This window comes from Chanodichthys erythropterus, chromosome 13, assembly GCF_024489055.1.
Source record: "Chanodichthys erythropterus isolate Z2021 chromosome 13, ASM2448905v1, whole genome shotgun sequence".
Taxonomy (NCBI): domain Eukaryota; kingdom Metazoa; phylum Chordata; class Actinopteri; order Cypriniformes; family Xenocyprididae; genus Chanodichthys; species Chanodichthys erythropterus.
Genome location: NC_090233.1, coordinates 33,884,109 through 33,907,796, shown reverse-complemented (window position 1 = coordinate 33,907,796; position 23,688 = coordinate 33,884,109). Strand labels below are relative to the sequence as shown.

Sequence of the window (23,688 nt, the reverse complement as noted above, 5' to 3'; positions counted from 1 at the left end):
TACTAGCACAGGACACTTTCCACAAGAACATGACATCTGCTACATGTTGTCTAGTCCTCAGTCCACAACCATAGCACTTAACACTGTGTGGCATGCAAATGTATGAGCCCCTCTCTGCTGCTTTATAATACTAACCTGACTGTATCTCCATCACTTACACTTAAGCTACAAGCTAAGCTTCACACTAGCATTATACAAAAAGACAAAAACAATGGTCAAGTACTGTTACAAAGATCTCCTTGTAGGTACATACAGTGCAAATTTACCCCTGAATGATTTATGTTTGCCAATTAAAGCATGCAGCTCTATTAAACAGAAACAGATTCTTTATGATAAAAAAGTCTGAAGGATGACCTAAGTTACTAACTTATGTTTCCACCTGCGGACAGAAGTTCTCAGCTCTTTTGAGTCATGTAAGATGTGCATAGATGGCTGTCAGAGTTGCATTTGCGAGGAACGAGGGATTTTTCTCCAATGCACACTCTGTCTGGTATGAGAAAATTATGTCTTATGACCTTTTTTTTTCTGTCATAGGAAAGCATTCGGGGTGGGTGTGTGGCTTCCTAATGACCATCAATTTTCTCAGTCAACAAACCTCCACTCATGTGCCAAAGCTCCACTGTTTATTACCTCAGAGCAGAATATGTGTAGCAGTGCGTCAGCGCTAGCTTTGAATCAACACTTCCACACGGCCAACCAATCAATCAGTACATGTCCAGAGAACACTCTCTACGTTAGCTCATTTAAAGGCCAAACGTCTACGTGTTCTCTACGCTAGAAGAGAGTAGCATAGAAAAAACTAGCCCAAAAAAAAAAAAAAAAAACCTGAATCTCTCTGCAGACACTGAACCACTTTAACTTTAATGCATTCTGTATTCAGAAATACTTCAGAGAGGATGTGGATTGTGCTGTCATCCACTACTTTACAGACTGCAGTCCGCTGCAGTAAAGGACGTAAGCCTCCTCTGCATCTTGGTTCAGCAGAAATCTTCAGATTTAGGGAAGCTCCAGAGGATCTGTTAGCTTTATCATCACTTCTCACAGCTTCTCGAGTGCCAGTGATTGTACATGCTTGCTGAAATCTGTACACAACACCTCACTATCCTGTCAGAGGAAGACTTTAGACTTTGTTTTGTGCCTCATTTCTTCAATGATATATATTTAGGAGGTAGGATGTTTGCCATTGTTACTAGATTTGGCAGGGCATATGTAAATTGCAATGCAGTTAATATATAGTATATGTGTTGGCATACACCTGACTTGGCATATGTGCTATGAACATATTTTTTTAAAGACTTATAAAAATGTTATCAATGGGCTTCAGAGGAAGTGTTTTTGATGTTCACATAAGGCTAAAAAGAGTTAAGTTACTGACTACGGCCTTCACAAATCCACACTCGGGTAGATTGTGAACCCACAGTGGAACTTCATTTCCATTGTTACATTGAAATTGATTGAAACAGCTCAGCAGGATTAGTCCAGGATAACAGCCAACGATCTGCAGGCATCTGTTCCCTTGTTCATATATCCACCATTGGACAAAACACTGAACTGGAGGGGTGTGCATGGAATGACAGCTCATCAGAAAGAATTAAAACCATTAAAATTTTGCCATTGAAAAAGAAAGCTGTTCCAACAAAAAATGTCACCCCGACCACACTGTAAGAATATTATATGCACTTTTGCCGGGTCTTTGTAAGGTGGACCAATGAATTACTACACATGAAATGGTAGAATAGATAACACGTCATTTCAAAGGGTTCACAAATGTTCAGTGATCATTATTCTTAAATCCTAAGTATATCCCTTAATAAAAGCTCTTTCCAAGCAACAGTTAAAAAATGGAATACACCTGAACCCACAGCATCTGAATTTAAATCAAAGCAGGAAGGGGAAATGAATTATACTCAGTTTTAGACCAAAGCGATATCCTCATCCTGACAGACTTTGGTAAGTAAAAAAAAAAACTTATCTGCTTTCATTTTTCTGTTTGTAAGGGTACGCTGGAGAAAAGTGAAATCAGTAGTACGTAAGGTAATCCATCAGAAGAATGCATCAGTTACAGAGGCCCCTAGGTGGTAGTATTCCAGCCATTTTGATTGACAGTTTCTCCCCAAAGCTCCATCCTTGTGGTTCAGCTGTTGTATTTAAGTATACTGACTTAGGACCAGTTTAAATCAGATAAATAAGACTCTGTAAACACAAACTGGTCCTAAATAAGCATAAATTAAAAAAAAAAGGCTACATATCTGTCACATGATATTACAGCGGTTCCTCTGCAATGCCCCCTGGAGACGGATAGAGGTGTGGTTTGGGCGCAGTCCTCTTGCCACAGCTATTCCTAGGAGTTCTTTAAAGAGCAGAAGCACATGCCAGTTATACTTGGCGGAGCACTCGACATAACCACACTTCCAGGTCTTCTTCACCAGTACTGACACGGCCCTGCGCTGGGTGAACCGCTGCCGCTGAAGGTCCCGCTTACTGCCTACCACCAGGATGGGCACCTCACTGCTGCTGCCCACTCTTATGGAAAGACACAAAAAGAGACAAAGACAGGGAAGATAGGTGAGATGGCAGGAGGGAGAAGCAATAGAAAAAGAGGTTTAAGAGGGAAGTACTGAGTAAAAAACAAGCCGACCACATGAGTATTGATCATATCTTGCATGACATTTATGTTGAACATAATACTTGTTCAGGTTTGCATGCTAATATCTTCAGGAAACAGGCACACGCACAAACATTAAAAGCCTCTCAGCTCCTTGACACGCTCTACAAAAAAGGCACAGAGCTCATAATGTGTGCTGGAGTATGCGTGATGTGTGTCCTTTCTCGCTTGACTGCTTGAAGGTTACATTCACACATAGTGGAGAATGAATGCGTTTCATGTTCGGGGGCTTCAAAGGCAAGTGTGTGTGTATGTGAGCGTTTTGTTCAATTGGAAAAATGTGTAATAAATTTAATTGGCAACTGGTGCACAAGGAGCTCAAATGAAATTGCTAGCTTGAACTTTATCTCATTTCCTTAGAAAAAAATGAAAATATGAATATATGTAGCTATTAAATAAATGTCTGGACAATTTATATAGGCTTTGAGTATCTTTATATAATTACTAAGGCTGCCAAGTGATTCAAATTTTTAATCAAATTAATTACATGATGTGCCAATTATTTAACAAAGTCATTTTGATAAAATGAGAAACGCATCAAACAGACACTACAAAAAGTAGCTTCAGAAAGAAATATTTTATTTGATTCAACATAGAATTTACTATACATAAACTTGTAGGCTACAATGGCCATGACTTCCCCCCCTCCCTATAAGCTGCATCTGGTATTTAGATATATTTACAGACCAAAAGAGTTTGGTTACCACCATTCAAAATATCATCTTTTATGTTCTGCAAAAGAAAGAAAGTCATACAGGTTTGAAATGACATGAGGGTGAGTAAATGTAAATAAACAGAATTTTCATTTTTGGACAAACTATCTCCAAAATATGAAATTGTTTTTTTAATGAAAAGATACTCTAAATAAGAAACTAAACTGTAAATATCAATGATTAATGATTAAGTCACTGAGTCATTCATTCATTTGATTTGTTCAAATAGCTGATTCATTCAGGAATTAAGTAAATGGCTCTCTTTATGAATTGGCCATTGAATCATTGGTTCACCCAATTGATTCGCTCAAAATGTGGATTCATTCAGTACTGAAACACTGCTGTGTGTTGCTCGGAGACTCACAACAGATCTGCTCTGGCTTTACATCTAATATTTTTGTTGGCAAAATTAAGCAAAAATAGACCATAATGTGTCTAAAATATAACACAATAATTTATTATTTATTGAAATGCATAAAATCAATATCACATTTGCACTTGTGCTATCGGGACAAAAATAACACTTGTGTGATATTGCGCTTGTTGCTTAACTACAGTATATCATATGATATAAATATGAGACAAAAAATCATACAGGGGCAATTTTGCCCTGCTATCTTGTTGCCCTGCTTCATGTTTGTCACCAATCAACTGTATGAAATATAAGATGACCTATAGGTCTGGGTGCGTTAAATAATTTTGTTCACGATATTTTTCCATTGATAATTAATTTAAATAATGCATTCAATTGACAGGCCTAATAATAACAAATTAATGGCACCAAATTACATGATAAATATTTAAAAAGTTTAATTTAACACATTATGTTATGTTTATTGAGGATGAAAGGCCTTTCCATCTTATTCATTTTAATATTAAAACGAACATAATTACTGCTATTATTCTGATTCTACTCATTTTAGTTCAATCAAATACTCAGGATTTATGCTGTTATATATGTATGTTTCAATATTTGTGTAAAAATAGTGAGAGAGAAAAGAATGTGAGTGAGTAATATCAGCACAAAAGAGGTGAATAATCTTTCAGACAGACCAATTCCATTGTGTTTCATAAGCCTATACCAATCCCTCATGCCTGTGTCTGGCTGCTTGTGTCATGTTTTCACACTGATTTATCCTCCTTTCATACGGTTTATCTGTGCTTTCTCAGTATGACTCCCCTGTCTACACCCTCATTAATGTTCAAACCTTTCAAGTCCACATTTAGTCCAAGCACTTTTCTGAGAACCTTCTCAGCTGCTCCCAGCACACCGTCTGCATGTATATTGAGTCTACATTCAACATACATCTCTCTCTCTCTCTCTCTCTCTCTCTCTCTCTCTATATATATATATATATATATATATATATATATATGAACCAGTAACTAAATACAGTGATCATTAAAAAAGATTCAAAATTGTCCAAAATACTTTTTTTTTTTTTGCATTAAGAAATGTTTTCAAAGCACACGCAGTGAGAACGTGAAGCATTTGTAAAACACAGGTATGATATTGTGGGGGAAGAGAACGGTTAAGGGTGGAGACTGCAGATCATTTTCTGACCTTTATGCAAATACATGATGCTGCACACTATCTATGAGCACGAGACCTGCATATGTAAAAGAATTTTCTCACTGCCATCTATTATATTCTTATCAGCTGTACTGAATGGTGACAGTGTCCATGCTCTGTAACTGTCACTCATCCATATTCTCAAATGTCACCTCATTATCTCAGTATCAGCTGGGGAAACAAGGGCCAACTGTAATTAAAAACATCAAAACCAATCAGTAGTTTGTCACTGCAGCTGATACATTCACATTAATCAGTGCTGATGTGCTATTGAGCAGAGTAAAAATGGTTTCAATGACCACAGTTGATCCCATTCAAACAATAACAGAAGGAATGTCTTTTTATTGGCTCTATTATAACATGAGAAATCATTCTCTATTGTTCTTTCAGGTTCCGAATGAGCTCTGTCATACCTGTTATCCACAATTTGCTGTCGGATCATCTTGACATACTCAAAGCTCTCCACACAGCAGATGTCATAGACCAGAATGTAGGCGTTAGCGCTGCGGACTCCTCTACACCGCGCATCCAACCACTCCTGATGGAAACAAACAAACAGACAAAAACACTTAATCAAACAGATGATGACTGATTGACTGCTGTTTATTTGCAATGCTAGAAAACCAATTAATTCATGAAAATAATCAAATATAAAATACTTTTACCACATTGTACGGTTGCATTTTGGTTGCAGTTAGGTTACGTACTGTAGCAGTAAAACATTAAAGGGGTGGTTGATTATGCTTTCACTTTTTTAACTTTAGTTAGTGTGTAATGTTGCTGTTTGAGCATAAACAACATCTGCAAAGTTCAGTGCAAAGGGAGATATTTTCTTTTACAGCTACAACAAGCTTCTTTCCGGGATAGTGAAATCACTAACCCTAAAATTTACATAAACCATGCCCCCAAGATCATGCAACAAAGGGGGCAAGACCATGTTGGGCAGCTTTAGAGAAGAAGAAGAGTTTGTACACTGTAAAAAAAATCCCAGTAAAATTTACGGTAAAAAAACGGCAGCTGTGGTTGCCAGAACTTTACCGTAAAAGATAAATGAATCTGTTAAATTTACTGTAAAATAACGTATTTCATTAACTGATATAATGTTAATTTACCAACCTAATGAAGTACTAATATCTGTTTTGTACCTTTATAATACACTGACAGTCACCAAACACAGTGGTGATGAGAGTCACATGATAAATCAAATTTCATCACAAGCACCTTTTCCACAAGCTGAGGAGGACAATACTAATATATAGAACGTACACACAGTGTCATTCACACACACACCGAACACCATCATGGTAACATGCATGAAATTTTAAAAATGCAATAAACATTAATTTAACAACATTAGATGTAACATAAAACCCTAATGTAAATAACTGATTAGAAAAAAATGAGAAAAACTAAGAAGAAAGAGTTATTTCAACGAAAATATATCAAATTTGAAGTGTCACGCAGGGAATTGTGGGGTTTTTCACTGTAAATTTTTACAATGAATTGTTATTTTTCACTTCCAAAAACTGTGAATTTAACGGTATTTTACCATTAAATGTAACGTTAGATCTATTACAGTTATTCACTGTATATAGTACGGACATTTTCTGTAAACCAATTGACAGTTTTTCACCGCAGCATTTTTACAGTCTTTTACTGTTAAAATCATGGTAATTTTTTACAGTGTAGTAGAGTGTTGTTACCATGCTGTCATTTTACGCTGGACTGCTTCACAGACGAGGCTCAATTCAACGCTGTATTTGTACAAAAGATTAACATGACAGCACATGCTAGTCGATGAGCTGAATCCACTCCACAGCAACTGCACAAATTTATTCACTAACCGTTCAGAAACATCCAGATGCATTCTAAAAGTTGTAACTTCTTCCTGAGTCTCTCCATCAGTGTCCCGACTCCGGTTTGAACAATGTAAGGCTGAACACAATTGTCATTTTTGCTGCGTGAGATTCTCCAGCTTTGTTGTTGTTGAGCAATTTAAGCAGGAGCTGTTAAAGCTCCGCCCTCTTCTGGTAAGCGGGCCTCATTTGCATTTAAAGAGACACACACAAAAATGCTGTGTTTTTGCTCACACCCAAATAGGGGCAAATTTGACAAGCTATAATAAATGATCTGTGGGGTATTTTGAGCTTCAAAGACACATTCTGGGGACACCAGAGACTTATATTACATCTTGTAAAAGGGGCATTATAGGTCCCCTTTAAAGGCCAAGAAACAATGTCTGTGCAGCAAAGAATAATCAAAAAAAGAGAAAAAAAGACAAAATTTCAAGAATTTTTTTTTTTTAAATTTTAGCATGCAAATACTAGAATTACATACAACCAAAATATAATTCTTTGAATGTGATAACACCTACCTGCTATCTTTTCTGTAAGTATAGCCTAAAAATTTCATTATAAAATATATTTTCTCTTTTTGTCATTTTAAATAAAATAATATAATTATAATATAAATATAATAATATAAATATTTATTTTCTAATAAGAGGCCAAAAAAAGAGGGAAATAATATACATAGACAAACAAACAGCATTAAATGTTGTTGAAATGCGGCAAAAAATCTAGGAAACAAGTTTGATTTAAGTTTTGAATAAACTTTTAATTAATGAACCTTTGTTGGAAATAATGAAGGAGGACCATATAACTGAATGTGACTTTAATTGCAGGAAAGACATAAACAAAGAAAATAGAACAAAATTATATAAAATCACATTTCTTTGTTCAACAAAGTTCCTAATAGCAGCTATCAATATTCCGACCAAGGTGAGAGCGCAACATTCACTCAGGTGTGTGTGTGTTATAGTGGCTATTCTCATTAGTTCAAAAGAGTGGGGGAGAATATAAGGTTGCAGCCAATGAATAGTAATGATTTACCCAAAGTAATTACACATCACCGCTGAATGGGGGATAGCTGAATAAGGCAGCGAGCAAATTTCTTTAACCGTGACACAGTGACCTCATCTCCTTTCTCCCTCCCTCCTTCCCCTCCACTCCACTCTTCTCAGGGAGCTCTTATGATATGAACTGAATATCAATTCCAATATTCATTTACACCTTTAAAATGTAGTACATCATGTCATACCATGACATTAAATATTGTATTATTTGATAGCCTATATGATATTTGAATTACACAGGTTTTAATTAGGGTTTTTACATGATCTGCAGTGGAGTGAATGTTTTAGTGAATATTGTACAACAATAAATGTGCAACATCTTTTTTTTTGACATTCGTACAATAGCGACTCAAATACTGTTAGCCGCTAGGATGGTAAAAGAGTCACGTGTTATTAAAGTCCCCATGAATTGGATCATTATTTTCTTGCTCTATTTTTTATTTCTTTTTTTATGGAATATTGCATTGCTTATTGTAAATGATTTATTCAGGCAGATAATTATAAAAAGTTATTGTGCCCTTGTAATTATTAATCAAAAAATGAACATCCACAGGACATCTCTATGAACCAAACTCTAAAGAATCAGTGATTGTACTGGATAGAGCTTGCATGTGGTGAAATTCCAGTAGATCCTGTTTAATTGCCATATTGATTGTGATCTGCATTTGTGTGTGTGTGTTGAGGTTGAACAGAAGAAAAATCGAGTGAGAGGGGGAAGTCAAATTGAAGCCATTCGTCACAAGCTGATCTTGCTTGTAAAGAAAATCAATGTCAGCTGTAGCAAAGACAGTGTTTGCGCATTCATCTTGACAGGAATAATTACTTTCATCCTCTACTGATGTTAGAAAAGCAGCAGACTGCTAATATTTTACACTCAGTCAGAGATGACCCCTCTGATGCTGCACTGAGATTCACACTCGCTCATTAGTGTAATAATGAAACAACTTGGCGTGCAGATAAACACACTGGCATATTGTTGATCATTATAGCATAAACAGACAAGGGAGGAGGGATATTGCAATTGAATGAATTCACCATCATTTTGTACTCACCCTCATGTTAATCAAAACCTGTATTATTTCCATTCTTCTGTGTAAGGCAAAATAAGGTGTCGCAATGATGGGTCAAAAACAGCATAATATGGACCTCAGAATTTTCTGCATTCTTATCACGCTCTCCGGCCTCTGACTGATCATGTATAAAACCAAAAATAGGAGGGGAGAGAGAGAGAGTATGTGTAAATTTGGGTTTAAACCAGTCCTTGGATGTTGAATAAGAAGTCTCTGTCCTTTTTCCCCAACTCTCTTATGCTCTTTCCCTCTTTTTCAGTTTCCTGCATATCAAAAGCAGATGCCTTACCCTCCGTTTCTACTGGGAAATCTGACACTTCTCAGACCTTATTAAGCAGAAACTCAACATTTCATGGAGTTCTAGCTCAGTGATGATTGGTAGATTGAAGCAATTATCTACACTGGTTTTGGGCACAAGACCAATTCCTGTCAATACTGTAAGCCTTAAAGCTTCCGGTCTTTTCTGCTGAGCACTGTTCTTACATAAACACTCCCTCAGTGTGCCTGTTAGATGTTTCAGATGCGCTGCCATCCCCGTGAAAGCTAAAAATAGAAGCTTGCCTCTCTCTCTCTCTCCTTGTCAAGCCACAGTGCTGTTCTTCCCTGTGAGTTTGAGTTAGAGAGAGGACAAATTCATTTTCATCATGATTCAACATTCTCTTCTGGGCAACGAAGGTATCCATTTAAAGGAAAAAGATCTTTGGAAGTTTGGAAGACGTCCACCAGAAATTGCTGAATGGGTAACCGTGCTGCTGAAAGCTGCCAAGTGATTTCACGAATACATGTGATCTAATCCGTGTGAGTGTTTGATGTTCTCCTGAATGGACAGCTTGGAGAGATGTTATTAGGCTAAAATAGGAGCAGGAAAGAAAGTCTATTTAGGACTACATTAAAGTCCATCTGTTTTATAATTTGATAGTTCTTTCTGAAAATGATTTGAAGTATGTTTAATTTGAATTCTATTAAATATTATTAAAAATACAATTTTGTAATATAAATAAAATCATATAAAACATCAATTAAAAATAAAATAAATATTAAAAAATATATATTCCACTTTAAGTGCAAAAATATACATTACATTGTGGCTTTTTGAATAATTAAAGGTATGGTTGGCAATGTTTTCAGAAGTACTTTTTGTTATACTGGTTGAAACTCTCTTCACATCATAATAGCAATCAATAATAGAAGTGGTCTAAATATATAAAAATCTACATATATCTTCTGTGGAAGTCTCAGGACCAAAAAATGTTCATCCAATCACTGCATTCAGTCCGAATGCAATGATAGGATGTCTTAACTGCCTGTGAGCATATGTATTTTCATATCTCCGCTCGCCCTGCTCGCGCAGACATCGCGCAGCTTATCCTGCATTCACACCATGTTGTAATTATCGTAATTAAGAGATGTAGCTGTTCAGATCCTTGGAATCCGAATGATGCATTTCTATGGCAACAACACTATCAACGGCGAAATGAATCTGCAGCAGTCAGGTGTCAGAACTCTAGTCGTTTACATTAGTTATTATTGTAATGTTATGTGCTTTGAGACGGAAGTAGTGTAGTTGGCACAGAAATACTCCGTCATACATCCAACTCATGTTTTGAAAATTTGTCCATTGTCCAACTCTTTAACAGTGTAAATAAGTCAGAATGCATGAAATAGCATTGCACCCCCCCTTTAAAGACGCAAAAGAGAACTCAGTTCGGTAATGGTGCACTGTCTGAGATGCAGCTTTCTGTGTGCATGCTTTGTGTGTATGTGTGTGGGTACCAAATTGAGTTTCTTTTGAGTCTTCTTGCGCTTGAATGGTGTTTGAATGTATATTAAGACCACGGCCACGTTCTAATACTGCTTTCTAGTTTCTAAATAACAAGCAGATTTTTGATACCAAGTAGCCGAAAAGCATGATCTACCTCAAAAACTGGAGCTGAATTGAACATTGCTATCTACTACTTTGAGTAATTTTAATAGCGTCTCTTGTGACTCTTTGCAGGCTGTGCTCTGGCTGTGTGTGTTCATGTGTTTTGAAGGAGGCGTGGCTTCGGTGAGCACTCTGAAGGGAGGGTGGGATCTTATGCTTTAAAAGCCTTTTAAAAAAAAACTTTAAAAGCCTTTCTGAAATTGCCTACCCTATAACCCGAACAGTACTACTAACTTATAAGGTTTGGGTTCGCTGCAGTTAAAGTCTGTTAAATCACTGATGCAACTTAAAACAATTAAATTTTCTGAACGAGGAGCTTAGTTTTATTTTTGTGCAGCTCAACATTGTTGAGTAAACCCTTATACGAGGGATATAATGTCTTTAGATCAGATCGTACAAAAAAAGGTGGTGGAGTAGCAGTTTATGTTAAGTCAAAGTGGAACTGCACCTGTTTGTACACTGTTAGTAAGCCAAATTTCTTTGAATTGGTGGCAATCAAACTACATTTTTCAAATGGTCATGATATCATCGTCATTGGATGTTATCGTCCACTGTCAGCATCAAGTGAAGCTATCACTTCACTTACTGATCTTCTTCATAACTGGACTAACTCCGAATTGATTTTACTTGGGGACTTAAACTGGGACTGGTCATCAAAACTGTCCGATCCATTCAAGGATATTTGTGACTCTATTTGTTTGGAGCAATTGATAAACTCTCCAACGCGGTTAAACCAAAAAGACCCAAATAAATCTTCATTAATAGATGTTATTTTAACTAATGCTTCTCATAGATTTTCTGCATCCGGAGTTTTCTGTAATGATGTAAGTGACCATTGTGTTATAGTATGTGTGAGAAATTGTAGGACTCCAAAAAGTAAACCACGTATTATCTTAAGACGTTATTTTAAACGTTTTAATGAACAAGCTTTTTTACAAGATATTTATGATAGTGATTTACATGTGGTTTCATTGATACCTGATGTTGATTTAGCATGGGAGTATTTTAAATGTACTTTTTTAAGAATATGTGATAAACATGCTCCTTTTAAAAAATTTAGAGTAAGAGGGAGAGACAACCCCTGGTTTACAGACTTAATTTCTTCACGCATCAAAAAACGTGATGCTGCATGGGTTAAAGCAAAGAAAACAAATAACCATCTGGACTGGGTACATTACAGGACACTAAGAAATAGTTGTACAAAATTGGTAAAAAAATCTAAATGTGATTATTATTTAAATGCGATAAATGAAAATATTAATGATCCCTCTAGATTTTGGAAGTTGTTCAAATCAGTTTCTAGTCTAAAACACTCTATGAGTTTACCTGATTATTTAAAAGTAAAGGAAAAATTTATAAAAGGGAAAGAAAATATTGTTGAGGTTTTTAATGATTATTTCATTGCTGCGGGTTCAGCCCTTGACCCTAGTCATTTAACGAACGGTATAAGAAAAGGGAATGTTGAAGTTGAAACATATCGTTCCACTCAGCTTTTTACATTTAAGCCTATTTTAGTAGCTCAAGTTCATAAAGCCCTACTAAATTTAGATTGTAAAAAGGCAACAGGGCATGATAATATAGAACCTTATTTTTTAAAAATTGCAGCAGATTTTATAGCACCTATTACTTCTGTTTTTAATTTAAGTTTAAATTCAAATGTAATTCCTTATGTTTGGAAATCAGCCATGGTTCTTCCCTTGTTAAAAGGGGGAGACCCCTATGAATTAGATAACTATCGTCCTATTTCAAGGTTATCAGTTATGGCAAAAGTTTTTGAGTCTCTTGTAAATGATCAGATTAAACAGTTTTTAACAGAAAATAATATCTTAAATGAGTTTCAGTCAGGTTTTAGGTCAGCCCATAGTACTGTAACAGCGGCAACACTTGTCACAAATGATATTATTACTTCTCTGGATAATAAAAATTACTGTGCTGCTTTATTTGTTGATCTCTCTAAAGCTTTCGACTCTGTAGATCACAAAATTCTATTAAATAGACTAGGCTGCTTAGGTTTTAGTAAAATTAGTATAAATTGGTTTAAAAATTATTTATCTGAAAGAACGCAGTGTGTATCAGTTGAAAATTTCACTTCAAAAAAACTAGAAATTAAGAAAGGAGTTCCTCAGGGATCAATTTTAGCACCAATTTTATTTTCACTTTATATAAATGATTTAGATAACTACAGCTAAATTGCATTTATACGCTGATGACACAATAATTTATACGGCTGCACAGTCCATGCAGAAAGCTGTAGAGTGATTACAAGATTCCTTCCAGGTATTGCAATCTTCATTGTTAAATTTAAAATTGGTTTTAAATATTAAGAAAACTAACTATATGCTGTTTACACGCTCTCGTAACAAACTTGTGATTCCACCCATTTTAACTATGGAAGGGGATTGTGTAGAAAGAGTAAATACTTATAAATACCTGGGCATATGGCTCGATGAAAGGTTGGGTTTTAATATTCATATTGAAAATCTTTCAAAAAAACTCAGGCCCAAATTGGGGTTTCTTTTTCGTTTAAAGAAATGTCTTCCTTTTGAAGCAAAAAAGAGAATTATTCAAAGTTGTTTTCTTTCTGTGCTGGACTATGGCGATGTAATTTATATGCATAATGTATCTACACTAAAAAAATTAGATTGTATATATCATGCTGCAATACGATTTGTAACTAATGCTCCTACACGTACCCATCATTGCATTTTGTTTGACTTGGTTGGCTGGCCCTCCTTGTATCAGAGGAGAAAAATGCATATGTTGATGTTTATTGCCAAAGCTTTAATAGGTAAACTGCCTTTATATATCTGTAGTCTCTTATCTTATTGTTCTGGTAGTATAAAACTAGATCGTCTTTTAAATTACTTTTAACTGTGCCTAGATCATACTCTGAGTTTGGTAAAACTGCCTTTTCTTGTTATGCGCCTAGATTGTGGAATGAAATGCAGAATACTTTGCGGCTTGACGTGCTCCCATCTTTAAATATTTTTAAAATACTTTTGGTGTCTTACTTGAAAGAATCTTGTTCTTGTTTTACTTAACATTTACATATTTTGTTAGTTCTGAGTGCTGGACAGGACTTTTTTTTTTTTTGTGTGTGTGTTGGTTTTGAAGTGTTTTTTGTGTGAAACTTTATGTGCTGCCAATTTGGCCAGGACTCCCTGGTAGAAGAGATTTTTATCTCAATGGGATTATTCCTGGTAAAATATGGGATAAATAAAATACTTAAATTATTATTTTTAAGTTTACTGAGCAACATAAAGCGACGTCATCCATGTCACGTTATTACCAATGTTACCGACGTAACCAACGCTATCAGAAGAATCCATTCAACATTAAACTGAGTTGCAGCAGATTTCAAGTTCCCAGTATGTTTTGCGTCACACTGTGTAAGGGAGAATAAATGCTGAAATTGAGTGTTATTTTGTGTTTTTTTTTTTTTTTCACAAAATTAATACAGGGGAAGATGTGTTATTGTTGAACATTCTGTTATTTTGGTATTTAGGGTTACCATCGTGGTGAAGAGTGGTGCCTGTGGTTAGGTAGTGATAGTCATAGTGATAGTTTCTTTGATGGTTATATTAGTGTGTGCTGTCGCTAACAAAGGCTTAACTGTAGATTAGGTGTTAGTTTATTCAATATTTCAATTAAGGCACCTGTCATTTTTCAGGCACCTGTCACTTTTGAGATTTTGGGCTTTTCATAAAGTGTTTTTTCAAAATACACTTCAAAGTGTATGTTTTATACCACTTTATCTATTTGCGTCTATAGATTGCAATTACAGTAAAAGTCAGAAATCTCCACTTCAGCAGAACTTACATACACCAAACTTTACAGTTGTATTCCTATCTATATCTGAAGGTTTTTACTGAGGGATTTGTTGATATATAATTTGCAGGACTTTATACAGCATTTTATTCCTAAAAAATGTTGATTTTTTTTTTTTTTTTTTCTGGCTGTTTTTTTAAACAGTATTTTCTAATTTATGGAGTGATAAAAAGAGATATCCAAAATTCCCACTGTAAAAACCTTTTAATTTAATATGTCCAAAAAATTAAAAGAGAATTTTTAACCTGACTTCATCCAGTATTCAGATTTTTGTTCTAGAAATGTATGCAAATTAGAGCATATTTAATTAGATAACGCCTCATTTGCATATTCAAACATAACATTTTGGAAAACTTGTAATACAAAAAATGTTTGCAATTTTGAATGTAATCAACCAGCTGGGGAAGTATGGTGATATCTATTAGTTATTTTTTTTACTCTATTCACCTGGGGTGTCTTGCCTTAAGTTATAATTACTGAATTTTGGTAGTATCAAATATATATATATTTAAGTGCTACTAAAATAATCTTTTAAGTTGTTTACTTAAATGTTTTGAGTATTCTGAACTTATTGGGTTTTACGACCACTGCATCAAAATAATTGAAAAATAAGAAACATTACGTATGGCAAACAATAATTTTAAGTACAGTGGACTTAAGCATTAAATAAAACTAAAATGAAAAAAACTCAGTTTGACTTAATTGTTATTTATAATTATTCTTTACTTAAAACATTTGCATTGCTTTACTACTTTTTTAGGTAATCGGTGTCTACAATAATTTTGAGTACTCTGAACTTATCGGGTTTTGAAGTTTAAATCAAGGAGTATACCAAAAATTTTTTTTTTTTCTAATAGCATACCTAAACATTGATTTTTTCACCTAATATTGCATAATATCTTTCTTTCTGCCACACGTTTATTCACACAAAAAGATGATTCTTTAAAGTTTCTTTACATGTAACAACTCTATTTGGAACCATTTCGTCTTGAAGAACCCTTTATATGCTGAAATGATTCTTTGTGCTAGAGTTTAGGGTTCTTTAAAATGTCTATACATTTTAACTTTCAGGTTCTTAGTGGTTTCATACCAGTAATTACTTTTTCTTTTTTTAGTTTAACAGAACATGTAAGTGTGAGCAGCTCTGTTCAGTTAAGGATACTTATCTTGATATGACAAATATTGTTAGATTTTTTAATTATTACTTTATAAACATACAGTCACAAAAGACATTAAAGTTATCCCATGACTGTATATCACTTTTTCCTTTTAACATTGTAAAGGGCTCACATACTGTCCATTTTTGCTAATTTTGTCCTTCATAAACGACACACTGTAACTGTAAAGATATACCTGTAAAATTGTTAATTATAACACCATTAAGGTCCTTCAGCACTTTCAAAGCATAGTTTTTTATGCAACCTTATTTAGCACCAAAAAGGGTTCTGTTATTGTTACAAGCCAAATAACCCTAATTTGGTACTGTTAAGAAAAATTTTTCTTACTTTCAGCACAACTTTATACTCTCTCTCTCTCTATCTATATATATTATATATATATATACACACAGGTGCTGGTCATATAATTAGAATATCATCAAAAAGTTGATATTCACCAATTCCATTCAAAAAGTGAAACTTGTATATTATATTCATTCATTACACACAGAATGATATATTTCAAATGTTTATTTCTTTTAATTTTGATGATTATAACTGACAACTAAGGAAAATCCCAAATTCAGTATCTCAGAAAATTAGAATATTACTTAAGACCAATACAAAGAAAGGATTTTTAGAGATCTTGGCCAACTGAAAAGTATGAGCATGTACAGCACTCAATACTTAGTTGGGACTCCTTTTGCCTGAATTACTGCAGCAATGCGGCGTGGCATGTCGATCAGTCTGTGGCACTGCTCAGGTGTTATGAGAGCCCAGGTTGCTCTGATAGTGGCCTTCAGCTCTTCTGCATTGTTGGGTCTGGCATATCGCATCTTCCTCTTCACAATACCCCATAGATTTTCTATGGGGTTAAGGTCAGGCGAGTTTGCTGGCCAACTAAGAACAGGGGTAACAGGCACTGGTAACTTTGGCACTGTGTGCAGGTGCCAAGTCCTGTTGGAAAATGAAATCTGCGTCTCCATAAAGTTGGTTAGTGCTCTAAAACTTCCTGGTATACGGCTGCGTTGACCTTGGACCTCAGAAAACACAGTGGACCAACACCAGCAGATGATATGACACCCCAAACCATCACTGACTGTGGAAACTTTACACTGGACCTCAAGCAACGTGGATTGTGTGCCTCTCCTCTCTTCCTCCAGACTCTGGGACCCTGATTTCCAAAGGAAAATTTACTTTCATCAGAGAACATAACTTTGGACCACTCAGCAGCAGTCCAGTCCTTTTTGTCTTTAGCCCAGGCGAGATGCTTCTGACGCTGTCTGTTGTTCAAGAGTGGCTTGACACAAGGAATGCGACAGCTGAAACCCATGTCTTGTATACGTCTGTGCGTAGTGGTTCTTGAAGCACTGACTCCGGCTGCAGTCCACTCTTTGTGAATCTCCCCCACATTTTTGAATGGGTTTTGTTTCACAATCCTCTCCAGGGTGCGGTTATCCCTATTGCTTGTACACTTTTTTCCACATCTTTTCCTTCCCTTCGCCTCTCTATTAATGTGCTTGGACACAGAGCTCTGTGAACAGCCAGCCTCTTTTGCAGTGAACCTTTGTGTCTTGCCCTCCTTGTGCAAGGTATCAATGGTCGTCTTTTGGACAACTGTCAAGTCAGCAGTCTTCCCCATGATTGTGTAGCCTACAGAACTAGACTGAGAGACCATTTAAAGGCCTTTGCAGGTGTTTTGAGTTAATTAGCTGTTTAGAGTGGGGCACCAGGTGTCTTCAATATGGAACCTTTTCACAATATTCTAATTTTCTGAGATACCGAATTTGGGATTTCCCTTAGTTGTCAGTTATAATCATCAAAATTAAAAGAAATAAACATTTGAAATATATCAGTCTGTGTGTAATGAATGAATATAATATACAAGTTTCACTTGAATTGGAAAGCGTGCACACTGAATGGAATTAGTGAAATAAATAAACTTTTTGATGCTATTCTAATTATATGACCAACACCTGTATAGAGAGAGAGAGAGAGAGAGAAAGACAGTGGTGCCAAATGTGGACGTGAAAATAAACCAGAAAAGCACATAACTACAAATAACGGCATGTCTTAGTTAAATCATTACATGCCAGTAAAGGTCATTTTGCACCATCTTTATTTGTGACTGTCCCTGATTATTGATGGTATAATTACTGAATTACATTTCTTAATTTTATGCTGAGGTGTACAGCTAGATTTATTGTATTGGTTTCTTTTTACTACAGCTGACACAGTGATGTATGACTATGCATCCCAAATTAGAGATTACACTTTTCAGCCGTGAAGAATATAATGACACCATCTGTCCTTGAGACAGCCTAGTGCTGAATTTTATTTGTTTTAAAACCATGAATATAAAATTCTCTCAAAAGCTTGAGAAGTCTCACTCTAGCAGGATTATTCCATGATAAAGATTCAATTTAAAGATTCCATTTCTGTTGAAAGAGGGCTTAAAAAAAGAGTAACCATAATTACTTAGACCATAATTAGACCAAAATTACTTCTGCAGTTTAAACACTGATAAGAATGATAGACTGATCAGATCATTGTTTAAGAAACAAAATGATCTTTCACATAACAAATCACCCTTATTCAAAGATGAACTAGATGGTGTTGAGAGAAAAAGCGAAAGTCATAGAATAAAAGGAAGAGAATGGAAGGAATGGAATGTCAATGTCATTGAAAAGTATTGCAAAATGAGAGTTGGCAGTGTGACAATATCAAAGCTACTAAGTGACAACCCAGAGCTAAATGAATAGAGACCCTACGGCCATTGAGAATCAGTCATGTCAGAGCACAAAGCAGGAAACACAAAGTTCCAAGTTAATATTCCTAAACTTAACTGGCTAAAAGAGCAACCGAAATCTCCACGTGGCACAAACAAATTCTGTCCTCAGCTAGTGGTGAGTAACATAGTTCAGGAGAAAGTGCATGCTGTGCAAAATGAATTCTATCACATTCTGAGGACCATTACATGATCAAGCAAGTGCTGCAGCAATGGGGAGTAGCTCCCTGTTGTCATTATTCGGAGAGAACAAGAGCGAGAAAGAGAGGCTGGCATTAATAGGAAATCCTGAATCATGCTGGCTTTTGATCTGCTCCATCTGCCATGGCATCATGTGAACAAACTGTGACATTCACTAACCAAAGTTGCCAAGCAGTCAAAAATTATTTTTCACAGTTGTCTATACAATGCATATCAGCATATCTGTGTGAAACTATTGCACATTGCATTGCAGTACAGAGACTTAGAGTACAGGACATATTTCACTGAACCATGATGCATTATGGGGAGATGTGAGGATCTAGCACTTTTTAGAGTATTTTAGCATTAAATATGCCAGGGATAATCCACAGCTAGGTGTAAATTACACAATTTTTATGCATAATGTGGAGGCAAAGAACCACCCGAAGTGAAGCAGAGGTTTCTGTTTCTTTGTGTGCGCAGTCTCTCTCTTTCTGTGTGTGTGTGTGTGTGCTTCAATGAAAGCAGTGCATTAATATAGAACTGTCATTAAACTGACTGGACAAATATGTGCATTACACGGTTTGAACGCACACCTTCCAGCCAATCAGAATTGAGAATGGTCTGACAGACCATTACTTATTGTTAACTAAACAAGTCTGTAATAAAATTAATATAAATTAATTAAATTATAACACATAATTTTTTTTGTGATTTATACATTATGTTGCTTGCACACAATACACAAATATTAAAAAAAAAAAAAAAAAAAAAAAAAAGAACAACGTATATAGTCAGTCATGCTTTTTGTCTGCATAATGTTGAAGTAACAGTGTGTTGAGCTTTATAGTGCATCACTTTTAGGCTTGATGAAGTAAACAGTTGCTTTAAATGTCAATACATTTTCTGGGGGCTAAAGAAATCAAAACTCTCTTCTTAACGTTTTTATTTGCATCTAGGTTTAAACTGCTTCAGTTTGTGTCTATGAATTTGCTAGTGGTTAAAAAAATCGAAATTTGGGGGGATTTTTTTCATCATAAATGTCTGCATATAACACTGGCACCTGTCACAAGAAGGCAGAAGCTTTTTAATAAAGATGTACTATTCAAACACACCTTCTCCTCTATGCGTTCCAGCCTGACATGCCTTTAAGGGAGCTAAATGGTGTTAAGCTGCAGCACGCTCCAGCTCGGTTAGATTGCAGTGTCTTAATGTGATCTGAGAACTGAAAGCAATGCACCCTCCATATCGCTGCACAGTGCGTTCTTTATTTTTTCATTCCATTTTCATGACGTGACATCAAAACCACCAACGATCAATACTTTGTTTATTTATCCAATCAACAAAGTCTATTATAATATATCCAGTCTATAATAATATTTATTTTTCATTGTGTTTTCACTGTTGTCAACACTCTTAGTCAGTAATAAAGAACCTGGCAACAATCAACAGAATCACTTGTTGCCGGGGTGACCTTGGTGGTCTCTGTCTGGAGTGGGTCTTCAAGATGTGTGGAGTGGTCACGATGCAGGGAATTTACTCCAGAGTACTTCCACGAAAATAAGGTGTGAAAACCCTGACAAAAAGCATTTTTTCAGAATCTCACAGAATCTTTCAGATGATGACAAACCTATGGGGAGTCAGGCCCAGCTCCACAGGGGGGCCACCCTGGCCCCACATCAAATAACTACTGATAGCAATATTGGTGCAATGTTCAATTCAGCTCACGATTTTGAGGGAGATCATGCTTTTCGGCCACTTGGTATCAAAAATCTGCTTGTTATTTAGAAACTAGAAAGCAGTATTAGAACGTGGCCGTGGTCTTAAAAGTACATTCAAACACCATTCAAGCGCAAGAAGACTCAAAAGAAACTCAATTTGGTACCCCCACACATACACACAAAGCATGCACACAGAAAGCTGCATCTCAGACAGTGCACCGTTACCGAACTGAGTTCTCTTTTGCGTCTTTAAAGGGGGGGGGCAATGCTATTTCATGCATTCTGACTTATTTACACTGTTAAAGAGTTGGACAGTGGACAAATTTTCAAAACATGAGTTGGATGTATGACGGAGTATTTCTGTGCCAACTACACTACTTCCGTAATAAAGGGTGGAATTCCTTGTATGGGCACTTTTTTCCTGATAAGCGCACGCACACATATCACCCAGAGCAAGAGCTAGAGCACACCCATCAACACACTTCCTTCGGGTTACGGAAGCCGAGAGATTTTTCAACAATGTCACCGAAGAAGTGTGTTTTTGGTTGTGAGGGAAAAAATCTTTTTCAGCTTTCCAAAGAACCCAGTGTTAAAGGAACAGTGGATGCAGTTTGTTTTTCCGGGGCAGCTAGTAACGGAGCTGTGCACATATGTTTGCCTGGTCCTGGAATTTCAGTGACAAATGTTTTGTAAACAAGTCCCAGTACAACGCTGGATTCGCAGGCGGTGAGTAAAACTGCATCAAATGTCTGTGTTTTGTTGGCAATCAGCATGCAAGTGCATATAAAGTAAACAACACCAACGTTTTTGTTCCCTTTTTATTTCTAATGATGTCGCAGCCTGCTGACGATCACTACGCGAAAGCTGCATGTGCTCGTGACTCTTGCTCTGCCCACGGCAGGCACGCCTCCAGGAGCTTTTCGGAGATATGAAGGATGCAATACTAGTCTATAAGTACTCCAGATGTGTGTTATGTACCCTTTAAATCCTAAAGAGGTCGAAATTGAACTAGTTTGTATTCCTTCAACAGCAATATTCTGGATTTTAAGCAGTTTGCTGTGAAGAGACCATATCTATCCTTGCTTGGTCATGCTTTGCATGTAAAGGTTCTGACAGTATTAGGAAGTGAGCAGCAATGATTTGTCTGGATTTGTTAGAATTTGTAGTCTCTGGTATTTAGCTAGTTGACATTGTAGCACTACTTAATCGCATGCTTGATTTATTCTGATTAGTAAATCACTTTGGATAAATCAAAACATCTGCAAAATGAATACATTTAAATCTGATGTAAATGTTGATAGCACAAATTAATTACATTTACCTTTTTAGCAGATGTCTTCTAAAGATCTACCACCCTGCAGAGTTTATTGTCAGCTCCAATCATACACACATGAAACAGCTAATCAAGATGAAAATTGTAAACAGTTGAGCAGGGTTAGAGCTAACCTGAGACAAAAGTAGATCTCATGAGAGCAGGACTGAGCAAAACACTGCAACTATTTCAAGCTACAGGTGACTGATGGTTTCAACAGGAAACTCATGTATTTAAAAAAAACACCAGATGCATTCGTAAAATTGCTAGCATTGCTAACATTTGTAAAATTGCTAGCAAATATGATGTGTCTAGTTATGAGGATCTTTCTAACAAGAATAATTGGATGGGTTCTTTGAGACTGTTACACAAATGAATAAGAAAAGTAATAGTGTGTTGTGATACAGAGAGAGAGAGAGATGAGAGGGAGAGATGGGGGAGGACAGAGGGAGGTAGAGAGAAATATTTGCCAGAGGGAGGATACAGAAAATAAGCTTACAGATGCTCAGTTCAAGCCATGTCTCCATAGCAACTACTCTAAATGAGATCCTATCCTTTTTTTTTTTCCTGAGGAAAGCCCCTCTCTCCTCTGGAATCTCTTTGTATTAATGGATCTGTTAAAGATACACTTCGATTTGATTAAGGTTTACAAGAACAGAACGGCATTATTTTTTTATTTCAAGTGTGAATTTGAATAATTGCATGCAGGGACAGTTTGGTGGTCCAAGGTCAAACTGGTGGATTAAGAATCCACATTCATTAAAAACAGGCTCCTCCTAAACCTTTATAACGCGAGACAAATTTCAATCACTAATGTGAATAAGTGCCATATTCTTTAGAGGAATTTGTATAATTCAGTGCTAAAAATCTTTTACGGTGCCTTAAAACTTTTACATCTAGGCCCAAAAGAAACGAATGAGTGAGAGACACGCGCTAGACGCAAATCACGTGACATGAATTGTACGCTGTAAAAATATCTTATAACTTTATATGTGTGTGAAATTGCTAGAATAAAACGTTTTAATAAACGTAGCATGGTAAAAAAAAAAAAAATCTATATATTTAACGAGACTATACATGTAGGCCTAACTAAAATGTATTATAGTAGGCTAAATACTGTAAAAATTGTTTTGGGGATGAAAAGGTTGAAATGACCTTATCATGTAGCTACGTTAAAAATCTATATTAGCCTATTCAACAAGACAACAGCCTGTTACAGTAAAATATTTTACTTAGGCTAGTTGTTTTATATGTTAGGCTATATACAAACATCAGGGCGTTTATTCTACATTTTATGTTATTTAATAATTTTTTTTTTTTTTTTTTTTTTTGCTGTAATTAATCATTTAATGTCATGCGTGGTAGCTACACAGTGCATCACACAAACTACGTTTAACGCATCCAGCGCTTTGTTTATAGCTACACCAGTTACTGTACCTGACTCGGGCTTGAAGGAAAGGAGGAAATTGGCGGGACATCCAAAATCTTCAGGTCGTACATAACACCGTTAAGAATGACCGAGGGTCTGTACACGTATCTCGTTTGGGTGGGAGTGTAAGTCTCAGAGAAGTCATTGTAAATAAACTGCCGGATGATAGAAGTTTTCCCGACTCCAGGCGCTCCGATGACGGCGATGCTCAGCGTCTCGACCATCCCGCGCGGATCAGGACTGCTGACAACGACTACCGATCAAGACAGTTGGAAAACTGTTCAACAAATCAAAACAAATCATATGAATTGTGAGCGTGCGCCTTTTTGTGCTTACATTACAACAGTCGACGAGAACACACTTCGTGGATGCTGAAATAAATAAGAGTTTGCTCACAGATCTACTGTCCTCTGG

General features: G+C 36.0%; 1 protein-coding gene across 1 annotated transcript; it reads right to left on the bottom strand.

Annotated features, from left to right (window-relative positions):
• Positions 1 to 2,252: 2,252 nt before the first annotated feature.
• On the bottom strand, positions 2,253 to 23,688 carry rasl10a (RAS-like, family 10, member A). Its single transcript, XM_067408310.1, has 4 exons — positions 23,671 to 23,688; positions 23,283 to 23,551; positions 5,365 to 5,489; positions 2,253 to 2,523 (listed from the first exon to the last, which is right to left on the bottom strand). Exons 2-4 carry the CDS (start codon positions 23,496 to 23,498, stop codon positions 2,253 to 2,255), a joined length of 612 nt encoding a protein of 203 aa, XP_067264411.1. The 5' UTR covers positions 23,499 to 23,551; positions 23,671 to 23,688.

Coding starts and splice junctions, on each gene's coding strand:
- rasl10a (XM_067408310.1), bottom strand. CDS start 23,498: ATGGTCGAGACGCTGAGCATCGCCGTCATCGGAGCGCCTGGAGTCGGG. Junction 5,490..23,282: donor TTCCTTCAAGCCCGAGTCAG/GTACAGTAACTG, acceptor TGTTTCCATCAG/GAGTGGTTGGATGCGCGGTG. Junction 2,524..5,364: donor CAGCAAATTGTGGATAACAG/GTATGACAGAGC, acceptor TCTTTCCATAAG/AGTGGGCAGCAGCAGTGAGG.